We start from the raw sequence: 23,533 nt of genomic DNA, 5'->3' as shown, positions 1-23,533 counted from the left end.
ATTAGAAATATTTCATGAAAGTTTTGGGTTTGTTGGTGTAGAAAATTACTTATTACAAACTCTATAATAATAACGCTTAATAATGCTTTCTACACTCACAGCCCCACACTAGGATTCCCTGTATCGTGGGTGCCATGAACACACACAAAGACAAATACACAAACACCCAGACCCAGAAATAGAAACCTAAATTCATCATTTAGATATCTGTATGGCCGGGGATCGACCCTTTGCGCGTCAGACAGGTATGGTGGCCGCTCCACCACGCGGGTCGTCTATGGTTAATCAAACCGTAAAAACACCTCTATTGATAACAATACAACAGAACCAATTTAAAGCCGGAAAAAAACACTGTAAGGAATTATATTTTCCGAAGAGCATATTCAAAATTCTCAAAGTTGTGTGAAGGCTACCTGTTCAGATAGATTTTGGCAAACCTCGCAAGTTAATTTAGACAACTCTACAACTGAATTAATCATTAATTGTTTTCCTACCTACACTTCATCCCATTCTAAATTAAATGATTAAGCAATCAAACAATTAATTATATTTATTTATTTATTTAAAATTTATTGCATCACCTCTAAAAAGAAATGTACAAAAGGGCAAACATAATGCCTGATGGCATTCTCTACCAGTCAACCCTGGGTGGATGTAGATAATTTGCAGCAGGTGTTACAAAGCAACAAAAGAACAATATATCATATAGATCAAAATCGTTTGCCTGTTTGATTGAATGGTTGAAGCAATGGGTTGAAGTTAGACTGATATTGTACTCAGGGCCAGACTAATGGGTTGATGATGGTGACGATGATGATGATGAAGTCAGGGCGATATTTATTTGGCTTATTCAACTAGTGTACTGCGATACATGCATTACGCCCTACGTAATATAAGTAAGCGACTTTGTAGAACGAATTCCACCCGCGAACCATTAAGCTTTCTTCTCCACAACAAAACAACTTGCGAAAGGATTACCATCCTTTTCGTATGTCTTTTTGTATGTCAAGATAATTGACATACAATAATAACAGTAAATAATCTACTTTGAATAAATTATTTTTGATTTTGATTTTACCACACTTGTTTAGAGTTCCCACTACCTTAATCTCTAGCATTCTACATAAAACCACTCTTTCTAATTTAACTGGCGTTAGTAAAGAATCTTTTTATGTGCCCCGTGTCTTAATGGTTCGTGATGAGGGTCGTTTAATTCGAAGTCTTCATCTTGACGTTTTTATGTTGCTAATGAAATTTCTTTAAGAAAATCTTAAGGACAGCCAGTAAATATACTTGCCTTATTTATAAATGGGTGCTGTATTTTTTTCTTTTTTATTAAAAGGTGCTTAAGAGTCGTAATATTTACTTTTAAGATGTTATTTGGTTCGATATTTTTTGTCTCGTTTACGCATTAGGCAATGAGCGAAAGATAAATATAAATGTGACCATGAGAGGAGACCAGAACTCGGCAATGGGTCTTATTTCATAATATAGGAGTAGGATGAGCGTGTAGTTCACCTAACAGTAAGTGGCTATTGCCATACATAACCATGCCATACAGACACCCGTAATCAATCCCAAATAAGATTAAATTTCAGCCTCAGATTGCAGGCCACAGATGCGCCGCTACCCCTGAAGGCTTTGTAAAAAATTATCAATTAATAGCTGACCCGGCAAATTTTGTACCGCCTCAGAATTAATTTATGAAATATATTTCATATTTACTCACCTTTTAAACCTTCCCTCGGTCCAGCCATTCTCGAGTTTTAGCGGGACTAACGAACAGCAATTGATTTTTATATAAGTAAGAAGAAGATAGATAAGTTGATGATTTTTTTCGAATTATTTATAACATCGCCTATGTTTAGAAGAGCGGTGTACTTAGTAACACAGGTTTTTCAACCCAGTAAACAGGCCTTTACCACTTGATACAATATGGAAGAAATAAAATATGTTTATTGTTTTGTTTAAGTAATTATTCGTTTAAAATAACTCCCCAACTTTCTCAGCCCGTTCGTGCGGCGAGCCCGGCGACGTCCCCCACGGCTGGGTGACGGCCGACTGCCACACGTTCGGCTGCCGCGCGGTGGTGCAGTGCGGGCAGGGCTTCGAGCTGGTCGGCAAGGCGGAGCGCTACTGCCAGGCGGACGGCGCCTGGGCTCCCAAGGAGCTCCCCACCTGCGTCCGTAAGTAGCGACACAAGTTGATAAGGGAGGCTTTACTGATGAGTCTGCTGATCACGCGATTGACGTGTTGTGTGGCTCAGTTGGTGGTTTGAAAGATGGAAATTCTGACCAGTTTAAAGTAAAGATTGGAAGGAAGTAGCGAATAATTTAAACAGGAATTATAGCAACAAATTTTGGAAAAGGGGATGGTTGGAGTTTTAAGACAGTAATCAAGTTGAAGTTAGCTTACAATGAAATATAAAGGTTTTAATTTTGACAAATGAAATTGTTATTTGCTTACTAATGAAGTTATCTACAACTGCTGCTCCACAATACGACAATCTTTACAGCGTTGGAATATCAAATTTAATTAAACTTTCTTATAACTTTCATACTTATTAATTATTTTCTGATCTTCAAATGTCTGAAGTGAAGTCTCGGGCTCATCATTAAAGCCGTTGAAATTTCCGATTTGGCGTTTCACACATTGCTTCGTGACAATGTAGTTGCCGGTATCAGTGTCGTACTTAATTTTGGAATGTTGCATGGTTTTAACGTTCGTGGATAAATGTCTACATGTTCTGCCGGTGATTAGTTGGCATGGCGCTTGGTATATGACGAGTTATCATGGCTATCACTCAGCAATGTCATTGTCATGATGCAATTAGTTTATCGGATCTCCCACTCAATTGGAATTCAATCTGTAACTAACTTAAGGAAGCACTTCACGACAACCTTTTCGATTTCATCTATGTCTTCTTTATCCACTAGCTTCTAATGTTTTACGGAGTGTCGCAAGGTTTGTGTTTGGTCCCCCAAAATTTTCACCCAGAAATCTATGTGGGAGCAAAATTTCCAAGAACCAGTGGGATATCTAGACATTTTATTAGACAAATTAGTTGTGAATTATAATTTTTAAAACATCTTTTTTCTCCTTTCCTGCTGCTCTTCAGAGGGAGAGAAGGGGACAGTTTGAATCAATCATTACATTCCGTAGAATTTAAAATTGTTACAACCACGATATAGAATTGTTGTTCTATTTAAATTCTATAACATTAGTACTGCGATTTTCCGAATTTCATGAGTCAAAAGTTTAATGGCCATGGTAAAATTATTAAATGATATTATCAAAGATATCTTTACTGCCTATAGCCTATTATAGCTACATGTTTGTAGATTACATATGATATTTGTAGTCGAAGCTTATTTCGATGTTGACCGTGCAAGAATTTATTGTAAAGACTTTCTTATCTTTAACTTGTACTGTGCTGTAGCGAAATAAAGGTAAATATAATATTATTGTTTTATTTCCTCGAGTGCATGCGGCGCTTACTTCTTTCTGCATGTTTCTTTATCCTTAAAAGAAGATAGTAATCTAAAAAGATAAATGACCTTGTTTAAAAATCATTGTCACATCCTGGAATAACCTATCCTTGCTAAACAATGAGTTTTAATGACCTTGAGTGATTTATTAGTTACAACTCTATCTAAGAAGGTGGTAAAACCCTTTGTGGTTCCGGCGACACTACCGCCACACCTATTTCTGCCTCACAACAGCAGTGTTAAGCGCTGTGTTCTGGTTTGAAGGGTATGGTAAGGGAGACATACTTATCCGAGGCGTTCCAGCTTAGTCCTCAGGTAGCGGCGCATCAGTGACCGACCTCAGGTAGGAATCTACCTGGGATTGATTACAGATGTCCATGGGCATCACCACTTACCACCAGGTGGACTGTGCTCGTCTGCTCCTATAATATGAGTGTTACGTTAAAGCGACGCGTGTCGCCATCTAGTGGTCACGCAGGTGCAGTGTCCGCCGCCGGAGGCGCCGCGCCACGGCAAGGCGGTGTACACGTCTTGTGCGTACAACTCGGTCGTGTCGTATGAGTGCAAGTATGGATACCGACTGGTCGGAGACGCAACTAGACGATGTGGCGCTGATAAAAAGTGGTCGGGGACGCAACCGATTTGTAAAGGTAAGATGTGTCAAAGTAACATTTATTTCTAACATTTCGAAAAGAAACCTTTGCCGTAGTCGCTGCTTAGTTTGGAAATTTTGGTGATTGCGATAGATGACTAATTTCGCAAGGAGACACTATAGCCAACTCCTAGATTGAATCCGTTAGTCGTCGAAAAAAAGAGAAACCACTGAGCACTTTGAAAAATACGTACGGCTAAATTCAATTATTTCAATTTAACAAGTAATTAATTTAAAAAATCAAAAACCCGACTGCACCAAAAAGGCTGAAGTAGAATTTCCAAAAGCAGTGAAATAGGCATTTCGTTATTTTTATCCAGAAAGCCACATACAAAGTTTCATAGTAGGTGTCTGCTTCAAAAACAAAAGATGTTCAAACAATATTATCCTATTTTATGTTCTTATTAGTGATCGAAGTATTTTATCCTCGTAGTGCTCATTTACGCTATATAAAGAACCTAAAAAATGTGTAAAATTCCAGCACGCTAAAGTTCAGCGGTTTCCTTTTGCGTCGATCTCTGGTACAGCAACTCACTCATTTAGTCAGACAGCAGTCAGACAACATCTTGATGTGTATATACGAGTATATATGTACTAGCTGACTCGGCAAACGTTGTGTTGCCAAATAAATAAAAAAATGTTAAGGGTGAACAACCCTTATCACTTAGGGGTAAAAAATATAGATAGTGGCCGATTCTCAGACCTACTGAATATGTATATAAAATTAGGTGAAAATCGGTGAAGCCGTTTCGGAGGAGTACGGTAACTAACACGAGAATTTTATATATAAGATATATTATATAACGTATATGTAATCTCCTCTTAATTTCCTGTATTTTGACACCCTATTCGATAGGTTTGGTTAACTTTTTTTAAAACGTGTTACTACTCGTATTTCGCGAAAAAATCCACCATTTACTGTCTATAAAATATATAACTTCAGTAAATCAGAGTTTCGGTCATTATTTCACCTCGATAGAGGTAGAATTTCATTATTTTTATCTAACAAGCCTGATGCAAAATTTCATAGTGTTTGCTTCAAAATTGACGATTGTTCAAATGAACTTTAAACCCTTATTTTACCCTCTACGGGGTTGATTTTTCGGCAGGCGATAAATAAGTGCGTCCTTGTTCCTATCCAGAAAGCCAAATACAAAATTTTATAGTAGTTGCTTCAAAATTAAAGAATTTCCAAAAATCTGTTTTACCCTATTTTACCCTCTTTAGGGTAGAATTTCCAAAAGACCTTTCTTAGTACTTATTCGCGCTATATAGAGAACCTATGTGCAAAATTTCAGAAGTGTAAGGTCTTTGGTTTAGGCTGTACGTTGATTTCTGAAAAATGAAAAAGTCATTTAGTTAGTCAGTCAGTCAGTCACCTTGCTGTTTTATTCATATACAAATATGTTTTTATAATCTCCGTTTAATTTCCTTTCATTTGATACCCTACTCGATAGGTTCGGTTAACATTTTTTTTTAAATGTGTTACTATTTCGCGCCAATAATCCGCCATTTTGTTTTTTTTTTACTAACACCTATCTAAGGACACTCGGGTCATTGAGACAAATATAATGACATCTTAACTGTTGAAATTCATCCAGCCGTTTGTTAGATCGGATCAAATAAAGAAAGACAAACATACAAGATACGCGCGAAAAACATAACCCTTCCTTGGCAGTCGGGTAAATAACCCTTCCTTGGCAGTCGGGTAAAAAAGGACTAACAACAATATATGAAAGTCACGTCGATTGAAAGCGAATTATTTATTTCTTGACTTAGTACCCATAAATACGAAACATCAAAGAGATCCTCGAATTATTTATTTCTTGACTTAGTACCCATCCACTGTCAACACCTGATCGAATTGAATCATTAATTAAAATATCTAAAGAGAATCCTATTGTAAAAACCATTGTATATTGCGATATTTATTTCAAAGTAACCGATTCTCACAATACTGTTTCCAGAAATAAACTGTGGCCACCCAGGCCAGCTCTGGAATGGTTGGTTGGAGAACATTTCATCAGGGACTGGACTGGGAGCGTCTATTATATTCCGATGTCAGGATGGCATGAAGATGGAGGGGAACGGATCGGGGATATGCCAAAATGACGGCACTTGGAGTCATCCATTGCCTATGTGTTTGGGTAAGACGCTTTTGGGTATAATTCTTTTCTTCCTAATTTTATTGACGAATATGAATTAAGAAAATAAATCTTTATGAATTGCTTCGAGAAAATAATGGTACGGCCGTGCCGCTTTTTGATGTGAAACATCTATAGCCGCACGTAAAACCGATTTCTGGCGTGGCGACGCATGCCGTGCCGCTATACAATGGTATATATTTACAGTCTATATGCAGTAGTGTGTACGGTGTGGCGACGCGTCGCCATGCGCAATCGAATTCAATAAATAGTCATCGTTATCTGGAAAAAAATCGTAATATTTTATTTTATCATTATGACATATTTAGTTCCTATCACAATATGTTCTTTTCTGCATATTACTTTTACAAAATAATGTCGATGTTTCACATCTGCCAGGCGTCCCGTGACGGCTCACATTTTTTTTTTTTGTTGAACTTGGGGGCACTGCTGGTCCCCTAGGATTTATTTTTATTTTTCGATAGTATGTATGTTTATCTTATTCTTTAGCACGCCCTAAAGCTCGAACGAGTTGACGTATACAGTTTCATCGGATTCATATAACTTGCAGGTTATTTTTAAGCCGGCTTTTGTTTTTATAATAATTCGGCAGTGCCCAGCCAAGTTGAACATAAAAGCGGTACGGCCGTACCATTCTTTTTCTTTTGTTCTTGTACATATATCTATACTTTTTCTGTCTTCATCGTTATAATGTTTTTGCCTCTGCCTTAGAGTTTTATTGCTACAATGTTGAGCGCTAATATCAGCTTTGAAGGGTTGTAAGGCAGAGATACTTGCATGAAACATCCCAACTCAGTCCTTACACATATCTGGTTGATTACATTTTTTGTTTTATAAAACGAGTATATGTACATAAATATTAATTATACACACTTACCATTAGGCAATTGTAAGGTTATTCAAACCCGTGCAAACCCTAGCATGTGGACAGTAATATGTTGATGATATGAGTATGTTTTAGCTCCGTGCGTGGTACCACACGTGTCTCAAGGGAAAGTGGTGCTAATGGAGAACAGAACGGGGGGCAATGACACACACGAACACACACAGATCGTGGGCAGCTCGTCTATGGTGCAACATGGTAAGTTTATTTCAACAAATATTTATTGCACTTCTGCGTACATTCCTGCGTACCGTTTTAAATAAATATCGATACCTTAATTCGCAAATCAGCCAACTCCACTTTATGTATTTTTTTTTTTATTTATTTTGATTTCGTTCAACGCCATTTACTATCAATTTCAGTTATAATATACATCTTATGTTATTTCACTGTGAGAGCAAATAAATAAATTTTATTTATTTATAATAGATCAAACATTTATGATCATCTGTATCTGTACTATTCCTATATATTATCTTTTTATATATATTTCTTATGTGCGTGTGTATGTCACTGAACTCCTCCTAAACGACTGGACTGATCTTGATGAAATTTGTTGTGTGTGTTCAAGGGGACTTGAGAATGGTTTAGATTCACAATATCTATTTTTCAAACCCGTAAGTGATAAGGGTTGTTCACCCTTAACATTTTTTTATTTATATGGCAACACAACGTTTGCCGGGTCAGCTAGTTTACCATGATAATGATAGCCTTTATTAACAATCTTATTCCTTACATTTTATGTTTTCATTCTTTTTTTTACATTTAATTTATTTTAAGCATTTGTAGGTAATTCATTTAATTTTTTTAGACACCAGTTGCTTGATTGTCTTGCTTTCCAGCATAGGCCTCCCCGAGAGCTTTTCACAGAGATCTATCTCTTGCTTTTCTCATCCAAGTCGTTCCTGCCATCTTTTTAATATCATCTTCCCATCTTTGATATTGTCTACCTTTTCTTCTCTTTTTATATCTAGGACACCATTCCGTCACTTCTTTAGCCCATTTTACAGTATGACTTCTAATCAAAATGTCCTGTCCATTTCCATTTTTGTTGTAAGATCCGGTACTTTATATCTATTACTTTTGTAAGTTAGTTAGTTAGTTCACCATAAAATTAGTTAAACGTTGAAATTTGCAGGAGACATGATCGTCGTTGACTGTGAGAAGAATTACGAGTTTCCATCAAATAACCTTGCTGTCATCTGCAACAATGGTACTTGGACACAAATACCCAGATGCCAACCAGCAAGGTGAGATATAATTAGTAAAAAATAATTAACAATTGCAAAAATATTGATAAAACAGAATGAATAAATAAATAAAATACCACATTGGCAGTTATGCTAAGCACGTAAGCATCGTGATTCGACTGCGAAGACAATATGGCCACACCAATTTTTGCCTTGTAATAGCAATGAAACGCTGCAATTTTCTACATTGATGAGTGTGGTATTTACTTCCTAGGATTAACCTCTCATTATAGCCGACCTATGATATATGATATAGCATCTTCAAGCCTATCTGCATCGATAGAACTGTAATCCTATCTGGAGTTCAACACAAATCCCATTATCCCATGGACTACAATTTTAAACCGACTCCAGTAGGGTGATGTTTTTGGTGATTTTTTGTTTCTAGGTGCAAAAAAATGCCGAAATACCCTCGAAACGGGATGGTGATGGCTCCGAAGACTGAACACGGAATGAAAGCTAGATTTCGCTGTAAAGATGGTTACGAACTAAAAGGGAATCCAATCGTGATTTGCTCTTTTGGTAACTGGAGTGGAGAAACTCCAAGATGTGAAGAAGGTAATTATTTTCATTCATTTTTTCAAAGTTATGTGGGTCTTAGATATTAATTATCACTTGCTTAAACGGTAAAGGAAAACATCGTGAGGAAACCTGCATAGCTGAGAAATCTCAAAAAAAAATTGTCTTCAAAGGTATGTGAAGTCTACCAATATGCACTTGGCCAGCGCGGTGGACTATGGTCTAATCCTTCTCAATCTGAGAGGAGACCCGTGCACAGCAGTGGGGCAGTAATGGGTTGATGATGATGATGATGATGTTTTCAAGGTTTTGTTGAACTAGCCTTGTTAGTTCGTATGTATGTGAGAATCAAATCATGCAACTGAAGTTTGAACAATAACCTAATCGATTGCCCTAAAATTTTGCATAAATTAAAAATTAAACACCCATTTATTTACCTATATAGGTTTCTTATCTCTGTGCAGCACATATTTAAAATCCCGTGTTGATTTTTTTCCAGTTTTCTGCCCATTTCCCGGATATATCGAGAACGGAAAAGTGCTGCTTGTGGGGAACATGGGTCTGTATGACTACAGACCTTATGTAAAGAAGGTATGTTTTATTTTAATATAACCCTAATGTTTTTATTTGAAACTTAAGTAATAAGTAAGCATGCACTACACCAGATGGTAAGTGGTCATTGGCCTTCATGGATCGTCTCCACCTTCACCATAATTGTCCATCATAATAATTGTGTAGATTGAAGATCTACATGAACTCAGACACAAATGAATTGAGGGCTATTTCGGAACGCAGAAGATAATAGTTTAACACTTCTGTTGTTAGGCGGACATACGTTGCTGCGGTGAAATAATACTCATTTGTATAACGTTCTACCATCAAAGTCATTTAAAGCAGGGAAAGCTTATATCACGAGACATTCATAACCTTTTTTAATTGGTTTTATTTTTGTTACTTTGCAGGTGGTAAATAATAAGCAAATTATGTACGAATGCGACAAGGGCTACGTATTGTCTGAAGGTCCACCGGGGGCCACTTGCGTCGGTGGCCACTGGAGCCCACGAGAACTTCCCAAGTAAGTATAAAATAAGCGTGTAAAAACATGTAAATATTTTAAAACATGTATTTAGAATATGTCACTTCATGAATAGAATATGTCTTCATGAGCCCCTAGACCTATTAGAAAGACATTTTAGTTCTTTCTAAAGTATTGTAATGGTTATCTTCAGGTGCACCTTATATCAACATCCCCGAATACGTTGGAGCAGGAGGCGACGCTCCGTAACAGAACCGGAAATACGTCACAGGAGGTCCGCGTACCTCCGCCAGTACTACAACAACCTTCGACGCCACTCCGCAGAACCTGACCAACACCACGTGGATGAACTCTACGATAAATATAACCACGATACGCGCAAACCAACTCTAAGGCATGCGAACTTTAAACTGATGAAGAAATTTGATCTGGAATTCCTAGAAGATGATGATATAGCTCCCTCTGATACAGATACTCCTGATGGTGAAAACTTCCCCACAGCTGTGTATACAGTATACAATGTACACGGTGAACCTATTGGCCATCGACTGTACTCCTACCAACCAGTATACGAACCAGAGGAGGATGAAGTCGTTCATCATGATGAAGTTCCTGATTATGAGGACTCATCAGAGTTTGATGATAACCCACATATGACTATATTAAAAGGAGGCATGTTCCCTGACCACGAACAAGAATCTCACGAGGAAATCGCAGACAATATCAATAAATTAAAACATCAGTACTTCGAAAAGTATGTCGATAAGCGTAGAAAACGGTTTTTGAACCAAAAAAGTGGGGAGTCTGACTCAGGGGACAATCGAAAAAGTGGGGAGACTGAATCTGGGGAGAAACAAAAGAGTGGAGAAAGTTCTGAGGTTAATAAAGATAAGACGTTAGTTGATGTGGAACTGCAAGGAGCTGAAAGTAATGTGATAGCTACACAAAAACTAATACGTAAAACTAAATCTAGAACAAAACGGAATGTTATTACTGAAGAAACTGATACTGAAATACAGACAGTACGTCCGTATGAAACTGACGCAAAACTGATTGATGATATTGAAATAGACTTACTTAAAGTAATACCATTACCCAAAGCTAAGAACGAAACGAATGATGTTTATAAAAAGGAAGTCGCAGTGATCCCTATACAATATGTTAAGACCAATTCGACTGAAGTCGATAATATACTGGAGAAACGAGATAAAAGAACAAGTAGAAAAACTGATAGATTGAATCAGACAACTGCTACTGTGCCAAAAACGTAAGTCATGTCACGTCATAACGTTTTTATTTTTAAAGGTTGTTCAACTAGTTGTTTTACGCGATTTTTGTGAAAACTGTAACTTTAAAATCAATGATTTTTTAAGCTCACTCTACTATCTATACGATTTATTTTAAGTATATCTCAGAATATCTCATATACAAGAGTTGGTAGAAAACATCAATTTTAATATCATCTTGGTCAAGGTAATATACTGTATGAAAACTCGTCATATACAAATTAAAATGAACCGATAAAACGGACATGACAACGGACACGGACAAAAATAACATACACATTTTAATTAATCCTGTAAATTTTGAATATTATTATAAAATTCTTGTAATAAATAATTGTAAATATTGACTTTATAGTGGGCGGGAAGGCAAAGGAGGTAGAAATCGACAACGCGAATCATTAACCGCTGAAGATAAAGATGCCTCGGAAGCCAAAGAAGGTGAAAATGGTAATGGAAATAAAACAGAGACAGAAAAAAGCAAGAAAGGTCGCCCGAAGAGCCCTTGTGAGGCGATTGAGAGTGAACCGTATGTGAATATTGAAATTGTGAAATATGGACGAGATCCGAACAATACTTTTAGTTCTGGTAAGTGAGACTAAAATTTAGTACTAGAGTCCTAAGTACCTGATCTAAGTCTACCTCTAGTCTAGTCTAAGATCTGTTTAATGGATGAAACGCCAAAATGTGTTCATTTCGAAAAATACTTTAGTCTTTTTCAAAAAGTAATATCCCCGATTCAATAATTCAAAATTTTACTTTAAGTGAAAACCTACCTAACTACTCATATTGATTTTGTCGTTATTATTCTTATCCTGTTTAAATGGTCTTAAATTGCTACGATTACGCATTTTCGGTTAGGTTAGGTGATGTTAGAAAACAACTGATTATCAAAAAGTATACCATATGAAACAAACATGAAAATCTCTACCCGAGAATTAGTGCAAACCTTAGAAGCAATTCTAAAGATAACATAAGATAATATACAATAGACAACACATAACAATAACATAAACAATACAACAATAACAACATGACAATAACATACGATAATTTCTAAAGATATATTGTTTACATTTGAAAAAGGTTATAACAAGTGTGTTTCGCTAATATTCCAGGGACGATAGTCCGAGTCGCCTGCGGTAAGGGCTACGGCTTAAACCTAGAGCTGAATGCCACAGCCAAGTGCGTGCGAGGGAGATGGAAACCCGAGAAGCCCAAATGCGAAATCCGTGAGTAGAAATGAGACAACAACAACAAATCCTTAATTTTTTCGGAATGAATCTTTTCTGTAATGCGCATGTTTGAGTACCAGTAACACTTATTAGGCCTTAAACCTGTAGCGTTAGTGTTTTTCCAGTACCTTGCCACGTGCCAACGACTGAGTATGGTATATATACCATGCCGCAAGACTCTGGTCTGGGAAGTCAGATGGTCTCAGGCCTGACTCATGGAGATGAGAAGGAGTTGAACGAAACTGACCCCGTGCCGAACGGTCAGGTTGTGCACTTTTCGTGTGAATATGGGTAAGTTTAAATTGAAGTATTTAACGAGTACTTTAGTAGTATGTGATCATTGTAATCGTAGTGTTTCTGCTCCTAATGAGAAAGTGGGAATGTAACATTGAGAATGGCCACAGGTGGGGGTTTTAGTGCGGTAAAAATCCCACATAACCCGCTGTCGTTCCCACGTCGTCGGGTACCTCTCGAAGGTTTTCCCCCTCGTAAAAAAAAATGTGTAGTAGTTGTATCACCGGGTTTGTATTACAAGGAATTCTGCCACCTTATTTCCATCAACCTCTTGTGGTCCTGTTCTTTTTGTATCAAAAGGTTGTCTTCTTGACATCATTGTTTCACCTGATCGGAGAGTGATCTTTGGGTTTTTACCGAATCTGCACGATCTAAATCTTGATTACATTTTTCAAATTTCCAGATACAATGTACAAGGGCCAACAAATCTTCGCTGTTGGCTCGGAGAATGGGCGGTCACCAGCATGCCAGAATGCGTTGCTGGTTAGTTGATGTTCAATTGCTGTTACTTCTGTAGTTTTAATATCAAAATGATGACTCACTTGATGGAGCACTGTCATACCCGTCTCATATACGTTTCCCGCTAAGTATACATCTAAAAAAAAACTACAATTCATATTCTGAGCTTCCATATTTGCGTCCTCATATTTCGCTTGCACCCACGACAGGCAATAATTATTACAACTGCTTTTTACAGCACCATGTGAGTTACCCCTCCTCCACGGCGCTACCTACGAAGCTGGGTACCGAGCGGGGCTCACCGTGGCCCACGCGTCCTCCGTGAACATCGCGTGCGAGCCCGGCAGGTCCCCGCCCGCGACACTCAACTGCCACCTGGGGAGACTGCAGCCAACTGTTCATGATTTCTGTAGACCTTTAGGTTGGTATGAAAGTAAGATTGCCAAAGAAAGTAAGTTTGTCTGCCAGGTTAAGTTTCTTGATTCATAAATCTCGTATCGTAGTTCCTTGGACTCGTTTGATTAAGTGAGTAATACAAAAATATACTGATATAAAAAAGTTTTCTTGGAATATTTCAAAAGTAATGTCGATGTCAAAACCAACGACAATTAAGCTAAGGTAAGCTTAATATAGCTGAGAACCATACAGATGAATCCAAATAACAAGCAAAGTACTAAAGGAGAATAATTGTGAACAGCACCACACAATACACACTGCGTCCGCACAAACTAAAAATATTTTTTCACGTGTAACCTGGCGCGATCACAGCATATAATTTTGGGGGGATCACACGAGAAATTTGGTTAAATTAGATCACTTTTTTGTAATTTTCTATCTTTAGTATTAATTGTAAAGTTAGGCATATCCTCTTCGCTACCCCGCGGCAAAGAGGAATCCATGTAGGGTTGCCCCACGAAAAAACTGACCAAGTGTGAGTTGGACGACGGTTTTGGGGAGGTTCATGAACCTTGTGACCCCCCTGGGACCGCACCTGCGTATAACAAAGTACAGCATAATTGTAATAGAATCAAAGAATTTAAAGTCATTGATAAATAAATTTAATCGTCCCCAATGACTTAATAATCATTATCTATGCTATCAGTTTCAAATAAAAACAGAATCTCATAACATATATCTTACACTGAAATGTTTTGAAATTTTAGCAAATCTATCAAGACCACGACCAACATCAGAGTACCAAAGCGGATCAGATATAGTCAGGGAAGATATATCCGAATTAGAACCGGATCTACTAGGAAAGGCTGTGTCGGAGTGCGGCCCACCAGCGAGGTAAAGACATTTTCAAATTTGTAGTATAATAGCTAAGTTAATATCAACTATATGTCTAGAATACTAATCGAACTGTAGAATCTTTAATTGCCATACAACTGTTAAATTGGCTGGATAAAGCAAATTTTTCTATAGTAATTCGTCGTTATCAAATCAAATCATTTATTTTATTCAAAATAGGTTCTTTACAGAGCACTTTTTGAATGCCAATACAACTACCACCACTTCACAAGGTGTTTCGTTATGGAAAAGAAGCGGCGAAAGAAACTCCATAACACACATCTTATAAAAAGTTTTTACAATGTCAAACTTAAGCTAATGGTACAAGTGGAGCTGTATTGTTATTGTATGTGTTATTGTTGCTGTGTTATTGTATGAGCTTTCGAAAAGTATCTTTTTCGTTTCATATCTTTTAATATTCGAATAGCTACTTTGCTGATACAATGTCTATAGGCGACTCTAACCAATTACAATCACGTTATCTGCTTATCTGATGTTTTTGATCTCTTATTTGGTCGTTTTAGAAATCTTCCATATGTTGTATGGTATTAAAGATTCAGCAATTCATGAAATATATGTTGTTCATTAAATATAAGTACGCTTTCATTGTAGCTTATGTGTGGTGTATGTCTTTTGATTTTGTATATTTATTTCAATGGATGTCACAATCCAAATTGTATTTATTGCCAGTAACCATATGTTTTCGTAAAGCTTTAATTTCGTGGACTGGCAACAAGAGATTGGTGCTTTAGTCGCATTATTTTCCTTTTGTTTGTCTCTTATATTATTTTGCTATACATCAGGATTTGTTTTGAAATTTCTTGTGAGTTGTATTCCAGTTTCTTTAAAATCATCTGGAATACAGCTCACGTGAAATGCATTCCCATTTTGCCCATTGTTGGGAGACACAACGACAAAAAATAATATTTTTGCAAAGAATTTGCGTTTCTTATTTGCTGGCTGGAAAGACTGAAGGGAACACAAGCGTTCAGGGATGCCAAGCCCTGGTGAGAGCCTTCTAGGTTCGGACTTTTGCTTCTCTAACTTGTACATCATATTTCTGATCATTACCACTTTCAATACGTATAGACCACATCGTTATACTTGTTTAGAGTCATCCACATCGATTCGTTCACCGATTTTGGATATCTCACAAAATTCTTTACTACATTCATCTCTAACATTTGGTTTTAGTCTATCGGTCTCACGTTCATCGTTATAAAGATTCCGATGAAATCCTCAGAAGGCAGGGCTTAGTTTTGAGTTCATTCTTAACAATAAATTTGATTCCTTCGAGTTATCACAGCACAGGCTGTATATCTTGCTTTTTTCTCTTGTCTTGGCCAAGCTTGTGTTTTGTTGCTAATTTTTTGCAGAATTCGTCGTTGTTGATAGTGCATGCTTTTCATATTTTAACATGAAAACTGCCTCGTTTTGCGATGCAGTTTTCAGATTTTTTGACAAGTTTTGAAAATTTTAATTTAAACATTTTATGAATGTTTGACGGAAAATCCGGTAGGGTGCAAGGGACTTTGATATACCGCGATGGAGCTGAGGTTAACGGTACTCTTGGAGTGGAGGGTTACCCTCATGGGACGGAGATCACGTTCAGATGCATAGCCTCCATTATGGGGGAGAGGACCACTTGGAAGCTCATCTGTGAGCAAGGAGACTGGGTCGGGAAAAGTTTTAACTGTGGTAAGTGTATTTCAGATAGTTAAAAAATATTTCAATCAGATGACCAGAATACCTAATTTGAATAAGTAGAGTATAGAGACTTTGAAAGATGTTAATTAAACTTATGATGATGTTAATGGACATGCAATCTACGTTATTAAGCTTCTGCAATAATCATTATTTATAACAAACTCAAAATCTCAACCACAAATGCGTTGCTTTCTCGGAGAGTTTAAACACCACTTATCGGTAACATAGGTACCTACTTAGGTAACCTAGGTTTCGCCTTACCAAATACTGTACACAAATAAAGCATCGCTACACTGCAGGTAGGAAATATAAGTAGATAATCAAATTTTAAATGTTTGTACGATGCTTACAAAAATACCTTAGAAAGAAGTTTAACCTTAACTAACTCGATATACATTTTGCAGAAGAACTAGAGGCTCAAAGCGAAGAGCTGCTGAACAACAACACCTGTACCTTCAGGAACGAGGAGCCCCACGTCGTGTCTTTCTTCAATGACCTGGAAATTACAGAAACAGTGGACTTTCCACCTGGAGCTGTGATTATTTCTAGGTAATTTTGTTTGTGGTATGAAATAAATGTAGTTGAAATTTCTGTTTGTGATTTCGAAATAACTGTCGTTTACGTATCTAATATCCTAACTAAAATGTAAATATAATATTATTTGTACAAATTAATAATGACGTCATAATTCAAGTCTGCTCGCAACCGGTATAGCCATTTCTACTGTTAATTTCGATATGTTGACAGGTGGTGCTATAATCTCGATAAAAAATAAAATTCAAAATATCGGTGGTTGTATATTTCTCTTTCGGTTTTTATTAAGAACGAATGAGGTAGCAGTTTCAGTGCTATTGGGGGGATAAAATACCTTGGCCCAATGTCTTGACACATTACTATATTGATGACCCACGTGGTGGAGCGATCACCATGCCGGTCTGTCGCGCAGAGAGTCCCGGGTTCGAACCCCGACCAGACAGATATCTAAATAATGAATTTAGTTGTCTGTTTCTGAGCCTGGGTCTTTATGTATATGTATGTGTGACCCATATAAATAAAGACCCAGGCCCAGAAACCCATGGCACCCACGACACCTTTTTTTTCTACCCTCTATAATCCTATATAATTAAGTCGTGAAAGTATTTTGACCTTACAATATTTGTAAAATTAAGGGTTGTTTCAGATGTAGCGATATCGGCAAGTATGCGATGACAGGGTCACAGACTAGAAAATGCATCGGTGGGTCGTGGGACGGCACCAAGCCTACGTGTTTTGGGCTGAACCAGGAAAACGATTATGCTAGTAAGTATTCTATCTGAGTTTTGTTTAACATTCTACTATTTCAGAATTAATGTACTTGTTGATTTTCTAGACTTATTTATGCTATAAATTACTGCTATTTAAATGCGTCCTACGTATTTTATATCCGTTGGTGGTTGCAACTCAGCTTCACAATCAGGGATTTGAGTCTTAATCACTTATTTTAACTGTAAAGAAAAACATCGCTATGAAACCTACACGCCTGACACCTTGCTTTTCTTTTCTATGCCTGACACTTCTTCAAAAAAATATGATAGTCAAAGTTTTGTAAGACATTCATGGATTGACGATGACAAAATATATCCTATGATGATTAAATCCTCACCGTTGCAGCCACTTTCATTGGATAGTGGCCTTAAATTGTGATTGGTCCGTTAGAGAATTGTAGCTTTATTGAATCAAAAACATACCAACAACTTAAGCATAACATTCCCCTCCTTGATTTTTGATGCGAGATTCAACTATCTTTGAAATTATTTGAGTTACAGACATCGGACAAACATCAAAAATCCTTTCAAAGTGACGTATCAACAATAAAATAAATAGGTTTTTTACTTTGTTTCCAGTGGAGAAACCACCCACAATCCTGTTCAGGTATTCCCAAGGACCCATAGCGCAAACCAATGACGGGAAGCTGTTAGTCTACCCCGGCACCGTGCTGCACATGGAGTGCCTCTGGATGAGGAGGTTCGGCAACCCCAAGTGGAACGTCACGCACTTTTACCCGGAGTAAGTAGACTTCTATTTCTATAAAAGCCCTCCGTTGATAAATGGTCACAAAATGGATATTACAGACGAAACTGCCAAACCTTTAACAGTCTTAAGGACGACGCGAATGATATAAGGCTTACCATACCGGGTTAAATCCTTGTAAAAATAACTTAATATTAATTAAAATTCCTGTGTTTCTCGCACTTGATAATCAGTTTATCCTAATGTAAGGGGTCCGATTTAATTCTAAGGGTAGTAATTCATCAATGACCAACTAAAGTCAGTACCTACTCTTATCCTATTCCTCCTATCCTATTCTAACCCCAATCGTCCTATATTATATCCTATCCTGAATCCACTTATCCTATTTCATACTATCGGAATCTATAAAAGATATGGATATTTACTCTACCAATAAACGTCTACTTTAGAATCTTCTCCACCTCTAATTCCCTTTTCTATAAGAGGTCCTAAACCGTCTTAATTTCCATTTTCTTTCCCCAGCATAGAACGTAAATACCAGGAGGGCTGGACAGACGACCCTGGGCGGGACAGCCAGCTGGAGTACCGCCTGAGCATCCTGGGCGCTGAGAAGGAGGACTCCGGGGTATACAGGTGCGAGACTCCTGCGAGGCAGAGTCATCAGGTCGAGATCATAGTTGAAGGTGAGGGTCTTCAGGAAATACCTTAATATTTCCCTATCTGTCCAGTGATTTTTATCATTCCATACTGCTGTAGAATGTAAAAATAACTTGTACACTGATTTTGCTACAGGTCTCGGAAAGCAAAATGTGGTTTAAATTTAAGGTTTACTATGTTCCATAAACTCCTATTATGGAGTAAAGATCAAATTCGTGACGTTATTTCCTGAAATTGCCGGGCTGTTTTATTCAAAGTAGGACTTTTCTAAAAAAATATCATTATGGGTTGATGATGATGATAATAACATTATGATTCAAGATGTCCATTGCCCCCCGCTGCCGATCCGGCGAGGGTTGGTGGCGAGTGGTCTGGGCACCATGCTGGGCACCGAGATCAAGTTCTCCTGTGCGAATGGCAATGCACTCCTCGGAGCTCACACCCTGGCCTGCAGGGCGTCTGGGAACTGGAGCGCTCCGTTACCGGTTTGTGAGAGTAAGTATCTATCCTCAATAAGGTTTTTATTGAGATTGAAGACGGAAATCTGCTTGATGAGTGTCCACTATCGTCCATGGACATCTGTAATGTAATCTTTCTGGACGTCAGATACACATACGTTACCACCAGCAAAAGACACAAATTTTAGAGAGGCGCATTTTTCCAATTCACATTAGAAAAATAAATCAGTCAGTAGTAAATACTGCAATGCGTCAGAATTTCCAAACTTCATTAATAAGCTTCGCTTCCTAAAACCAATCTTGCCAAGGGCATTTACGAGGCTGGTTGTGACTCCTGAATATAAAATAAGAACACCTCGTGTAAGTGCCTCGTCCAACGGTTATACCACCTCTAACTCTTTTGAGTCTGATTACAAAATGATAAAATAAAACCTTTAGCCTATTTTCTCAATAAGACCGTTTACTGGGTACGTCTTAAGGTCTACTTTAGCACATTACTATGATATGAGGCTGCTCTAACTGCATTTTAATGATTTTTGACGGTGTATTTTCGTAATTTAAAAATGTTGTATAGTCCGCGTAAAACTGCTAGTCCGCTCTGAATCTAGAAATAAATCGCGTCACCATAGTAAATTGTATGACTAAACCTGCTCACAACAACTTCAGAGCGCTATACGCTTTTATTACTACTTTTTTGTAGTTAGTCCACTTTGGTTCTAACAGCCTCATATATAATACAATTACAGGTGTAGAGTGTGGCGAGGTAGTCCACGATACACCGCTAAAGGAGGGTGAGAGGAGGCCCCGCGTGGCGGTGGTGTCGCGCGGCGTGGGGGGCCGGGCGGCCTTCTCGTGCCCGGCGGGCTGGGCGCTCAGCGGCGCCGCGGAGACCGTGTGCCTGCCCGCTGCGGACTGGGCCAGGCCGTTCCCTGTGTGTAGAGGTAATGACCAATTGAAGCTAGCAATGAGGATCGTGAACCGTATATATATCTGTTGCTTATCTAGATCGTAACGGATATAGTTAGTAGGAATAATCAAAAATTTGATAGACCGCCTGTAACTAAATCCGTAATGGCACTTCTTATTTTTATACATTTCTCCTTTCCTAACCTTATCGCTTAAGCCCCCGCACCGCTAAAAGTGTCCTATTTTTATCATCTACCCTCCTTTTTACCAACTACCCATCTCTATTGCGACTACCCTCTGCTCAGCTAAATTGAACAACTTTCTACGACTGTCCGTACTGGTGCAACATTATGGAGTATTCATCAGGTCTCCTAGGGATATAAAACATCCTCAGTTGTCGGCCGACCCAGCAGTAGGATATCAATAAAGTACACAACCCAATGAAGCACACAAACAATTTCAGAGCGGACTAGATGCTTGGCGCGAACTAAACAAATTACTTTTCCAGAGGTATCCTGCCCAGCGCTCCCACCGCCCGCATCAGGCTACGTGCTGGGTAGGGCCCCTTACAGAGCTGGTGACGTGCTGCAGTTCCACTGCAACCCCGAGCACACGCTGCACGGCCGCCCCATCCTCGTCTGCCAGGACAGCGGCAGGTGGAGCGACAAACCGCCCACTTGTGAGTTCTGACGGAAATATTTCTATAGTTTTTTCAATTTCTTGAGATTAATTCTTAAATTAAAAAATCTTAAGTATGTATTTCATAATTTCTCTTTCTATTTATCATAAACAGCATATATTGAACTCACATTATTATGACTTACGATGCTTGCTTACCTGAAGTCATTCGGATGTGTTGTTCATCCTCTTGGTTCTTAAGAGTAACAACTCTTAAAATAAAAGATGGAGTGAGTCAAAAATTGTTTGTCTTATATCTTTCACAGAATGGTCGAATATTTCACTTTTGCCTGCGACAGTACCAACTTCACCCCTACTTCTGCCTTATAATTTTTTTCTTTTACTCTACACAAAAGTTTTCTAGATCTTGAAACTGAATCTTCGATAGCACCGCTTATGGCCAAGTTTGATTAAAGTCCAATCTTATTTGCGGCTAATTATAGATATCTACTTGTTGTTATTGCGTAGAAATAGGTGTTGTGGTCATATCTCCAGACTCTAACCACAAAACATAAGTTCCATCGAAATGCAAGAACTATTTCATACTACAAATAGATGTGGTGGTACCACCCGGGTTATATACTGGTCCATTTATTTATTTAATTCTAATTACCTTAGTTTTGTACCTGCTGGTTCACTGTTCTTATAATTACTAGAATTATTATAAAAACATTATAACATAACATAAATATTAAGCAATGTTATATCATAAGTTACAGTTTATATGTAAAATATGTAAGTGATATTATTTAATAAATAAATACATAAATTGTCAATTGCATAAAACCTTAGTTAGTCAGCATCACCTAGATGACAATGATTGTCGCAATCACCCCCGCAGGTGCTCAGGCGTGTACGTACCCCGGCACGACCATCTCGGGCAGGATGTCCTCGGTGAAGTTCTACTACAAGATCGGGGAGACGGTGTCCTTCACCTGTGAGCCCGGGTACCGGCTGAAGGGGGCCCCGATGTTGAGGTGTTTGAAGTGAGTCATTTTTTTTACTATCATTATCATTAACTGCACTAACATCACAGATATCATTACTATCATCAAAGTCATCATAATCCATTGCAATAGTAGCGTTAAAACTATCATTATCATCAGAATTATCATGATCCATAGCAGCAGTAATGTCACAATTATCATTACTATCATCAGAGTCCTTATAATCTATAGTACAATCACAATTAAAGTAATTGTTATCAAAACGATCATGAAAGAAAGCAGTGTTAGCATCTCTGTTATGGTTCTTACCATCATCATCAGAATTAAGAATTATTCACAATTATTAAAAATTTAACTTAATAATTTATTTATTTAAAGTTAATAACTATTTTTATATGTATATAAAAAACTGAACATTAGCTTACCCAATTTACTTAAATTATATTTTATTAATATTCCAGGAACAGAAAATGGTCGAACGCGATACCACTCTGCGCTCCAATCACGAACTACACCTCGCCCGACTCCCTAGCAATGTTAAACGGAGACATCGACGCCATGCTGTCAGACTCCGCCATCTTGCCGTCCGACATATTAAAAACGCGCGAAACGCCCGCCATCTTGTCACCAGAGAGCTATAAGGCCGCCGTCACACGTGTTGCCGCGTCGAGGTTATTCCACCGAGCACCGATCGAAACATACAAAAATAGGATCACAAGAATCAATAGGTTCATACGGCGAGACACTGAGAGATAATTATCACAGTTTACTAGGATAAGGAATCCGCTTAAATAGTGACAGATTAAAAATGATTAAGTTACAACATCCGAGGCACAGGTAAATATTGACGGAAAGTTGGCATAATGCAACAAAGCAAAAAGTTGCCATGTGATTTAGACATATTATTTAATTAAATGTTAGATGATTTATGTATTACTTAGATATTTTTATTATTATTGCCAAAATAAAACGCTTCATATTTTAGCGGCCAAAATTGACAGTTGACTGAAATTGGAAAAATGATCTCGAAATCAATACTCATAGTTTTTTGTATTGTTTATACATACTTAATTAATAAATAATTATGATGGATTTGATCGTGAGACTTGACTCATTGTTTAAATAGTTACTAATAAAAGTAATGTTGTCCTTCACTCGTTGTTATGTTGTATTTTATCTGTTTTATTATTAAAAAGAAGTTTAAAATTGTTTAATCTGTTATAATTGTTATTATTATTGAGCAAAGCTCTTATGTATAATTATAATCATTACCATTGACGTGTACTTAATGGACATCGGGTCTTTTTTAAATAAAAAAAATACTAAAGAAAACATTTGTAAAAAATATGGATGCACATTTCCAAAAGTTATATTATATTTATTAATTACCATTACGCTTCCTACTCGTGAACTATCGCCAATAAATTCATCGATGAATGACGAATATGTAAACACGCAAACGAGAACAGACGCATAATACTTTGGAGATCTTTGGAGAACAAACAAGTATCGTGACAAGTACCGAATACATACGTGTAGATTATTTACATTCGCGTATGCCATATTTATTAGACGATTTTATGATATTTTGGATACTATTAACACACATAGCGGCA

At 37.5% G+C, this 23,533-nt stretch overlaps 1 protein-coding gene across 1 annotated transcript in view; it reads left to right on the top strand.

The window, feature by feature from the left end:
- The window catches only part of Hasp (Hig-anchoring scaffold protein), a 139,733-nt gene extending 116,724 nt beyond the window's left edge, over window positions 1–23,009 (top strand). The window contains exons 7-31 of the mRNA XM_073091812.1: window positions 2,010–2,186; window positions 3,956–4,138; window positions 6,108–6,287; window positions 7,267–7,386; window positions 8,327–8,438; window positions 8,827–8,996; window positions 9,457–9,548; window positions 9,920–10,032; window positions 10,187–11,260; window positions 11,635–11,864; window positions 12,395–12,508; window positions 12,637–12,802; window positions 13,209–13,288; window positions 13,503–13,685; window positions 14,428–14,554; window positions 16,074–16,252; window positions 16,666–16,810; window positions 17,442–17,560; window positions 18,145–18,307; window positions 18,794–18,954; window positions 19,250–19,423; window positions 20,133–20,327; window positions 20,801–20,971; window positions 21,812–21,956; window positions 22,379–23,009. Of these exons, the coding sequence (XP_072947913.1) occupies window positions 2,010–2,186; window positions 3,956–4,138; window positions 6,108–6,287; window positions 7,267–7,386; window positions 8,327–8,438; window positions 8,827–8,996; window positions 9,457–9,548; window positions 9,920–10,032; window positions 10,187–11,260; window positions 11,635–11,864; window positions 12,395–12,508; window positions 12,637–12,802; window positions 13,209–13,288; window positions 13,503–13,685; window positions 14,428–14,554; window positions 16,074–16,252; window positions 16,666–16,810; window positions 17,442–17,560; window positions 18,145–18,307; window positions 18,794–18,954; window positions 19,250–19,423; window positions 20,133–20,327; window positions 20,801–20,971; window positions 21,812–21,956; window positions 22,379–22,673 (4,868 nt within the window). The 3' untranslated portion in view covers window positions 22,674–23,009. The remainder of the gene's footprint in view (window positions 1–2,009; window positions 2,187–3,955; window positions 4,139–6,107; window positions 6,288–7,266; window positions 7,387–8,326; window positions 8,439–8,826; window positions 8,997–9,456; window positions 9,549–9,919; window positions 10,033–10,186; window positions 11,261–11,634; window positions 11,865–12,394; window positions 12,509–12,636; window positions 12,803–13,208; window positions 13,289–13,502; window positions 13,686–14,427; window positions 14,555–16,073; window positions 16,253–16,665; window positions 16,811–17,441; window positions 17,561–18,144; window positions 18,308–18,793; window positions 18,955–19,249; window positions 19,424–20,132; window positions 20,328–20,800; window positions 20,972–21,811; window positions 21,957–22,378) is intronic.
- Window positions 23,010–23,533: the final 524 nt, after the last annotated feature.

This window comes from Epargyreus clarus, unplaced genomic scaffold (assembly GCF_041222505.1).
Source record: "Epargyreus clarus isolate Ecla_fem2 unplaced genomic scaffold, WU_Ecla_fem_2.2 ptg000035l, whole genome shotgun sequence".
Lineage (NCBI taxonomy): Eukaryota > Metazoa > Arthropoda > Insecta > Lepidoptera > Hesperiidae > Epargyreus > Epargyreus clarus.
This window is presented reverse-complemented; position numbering and strand designations above follow the sequence as displayed.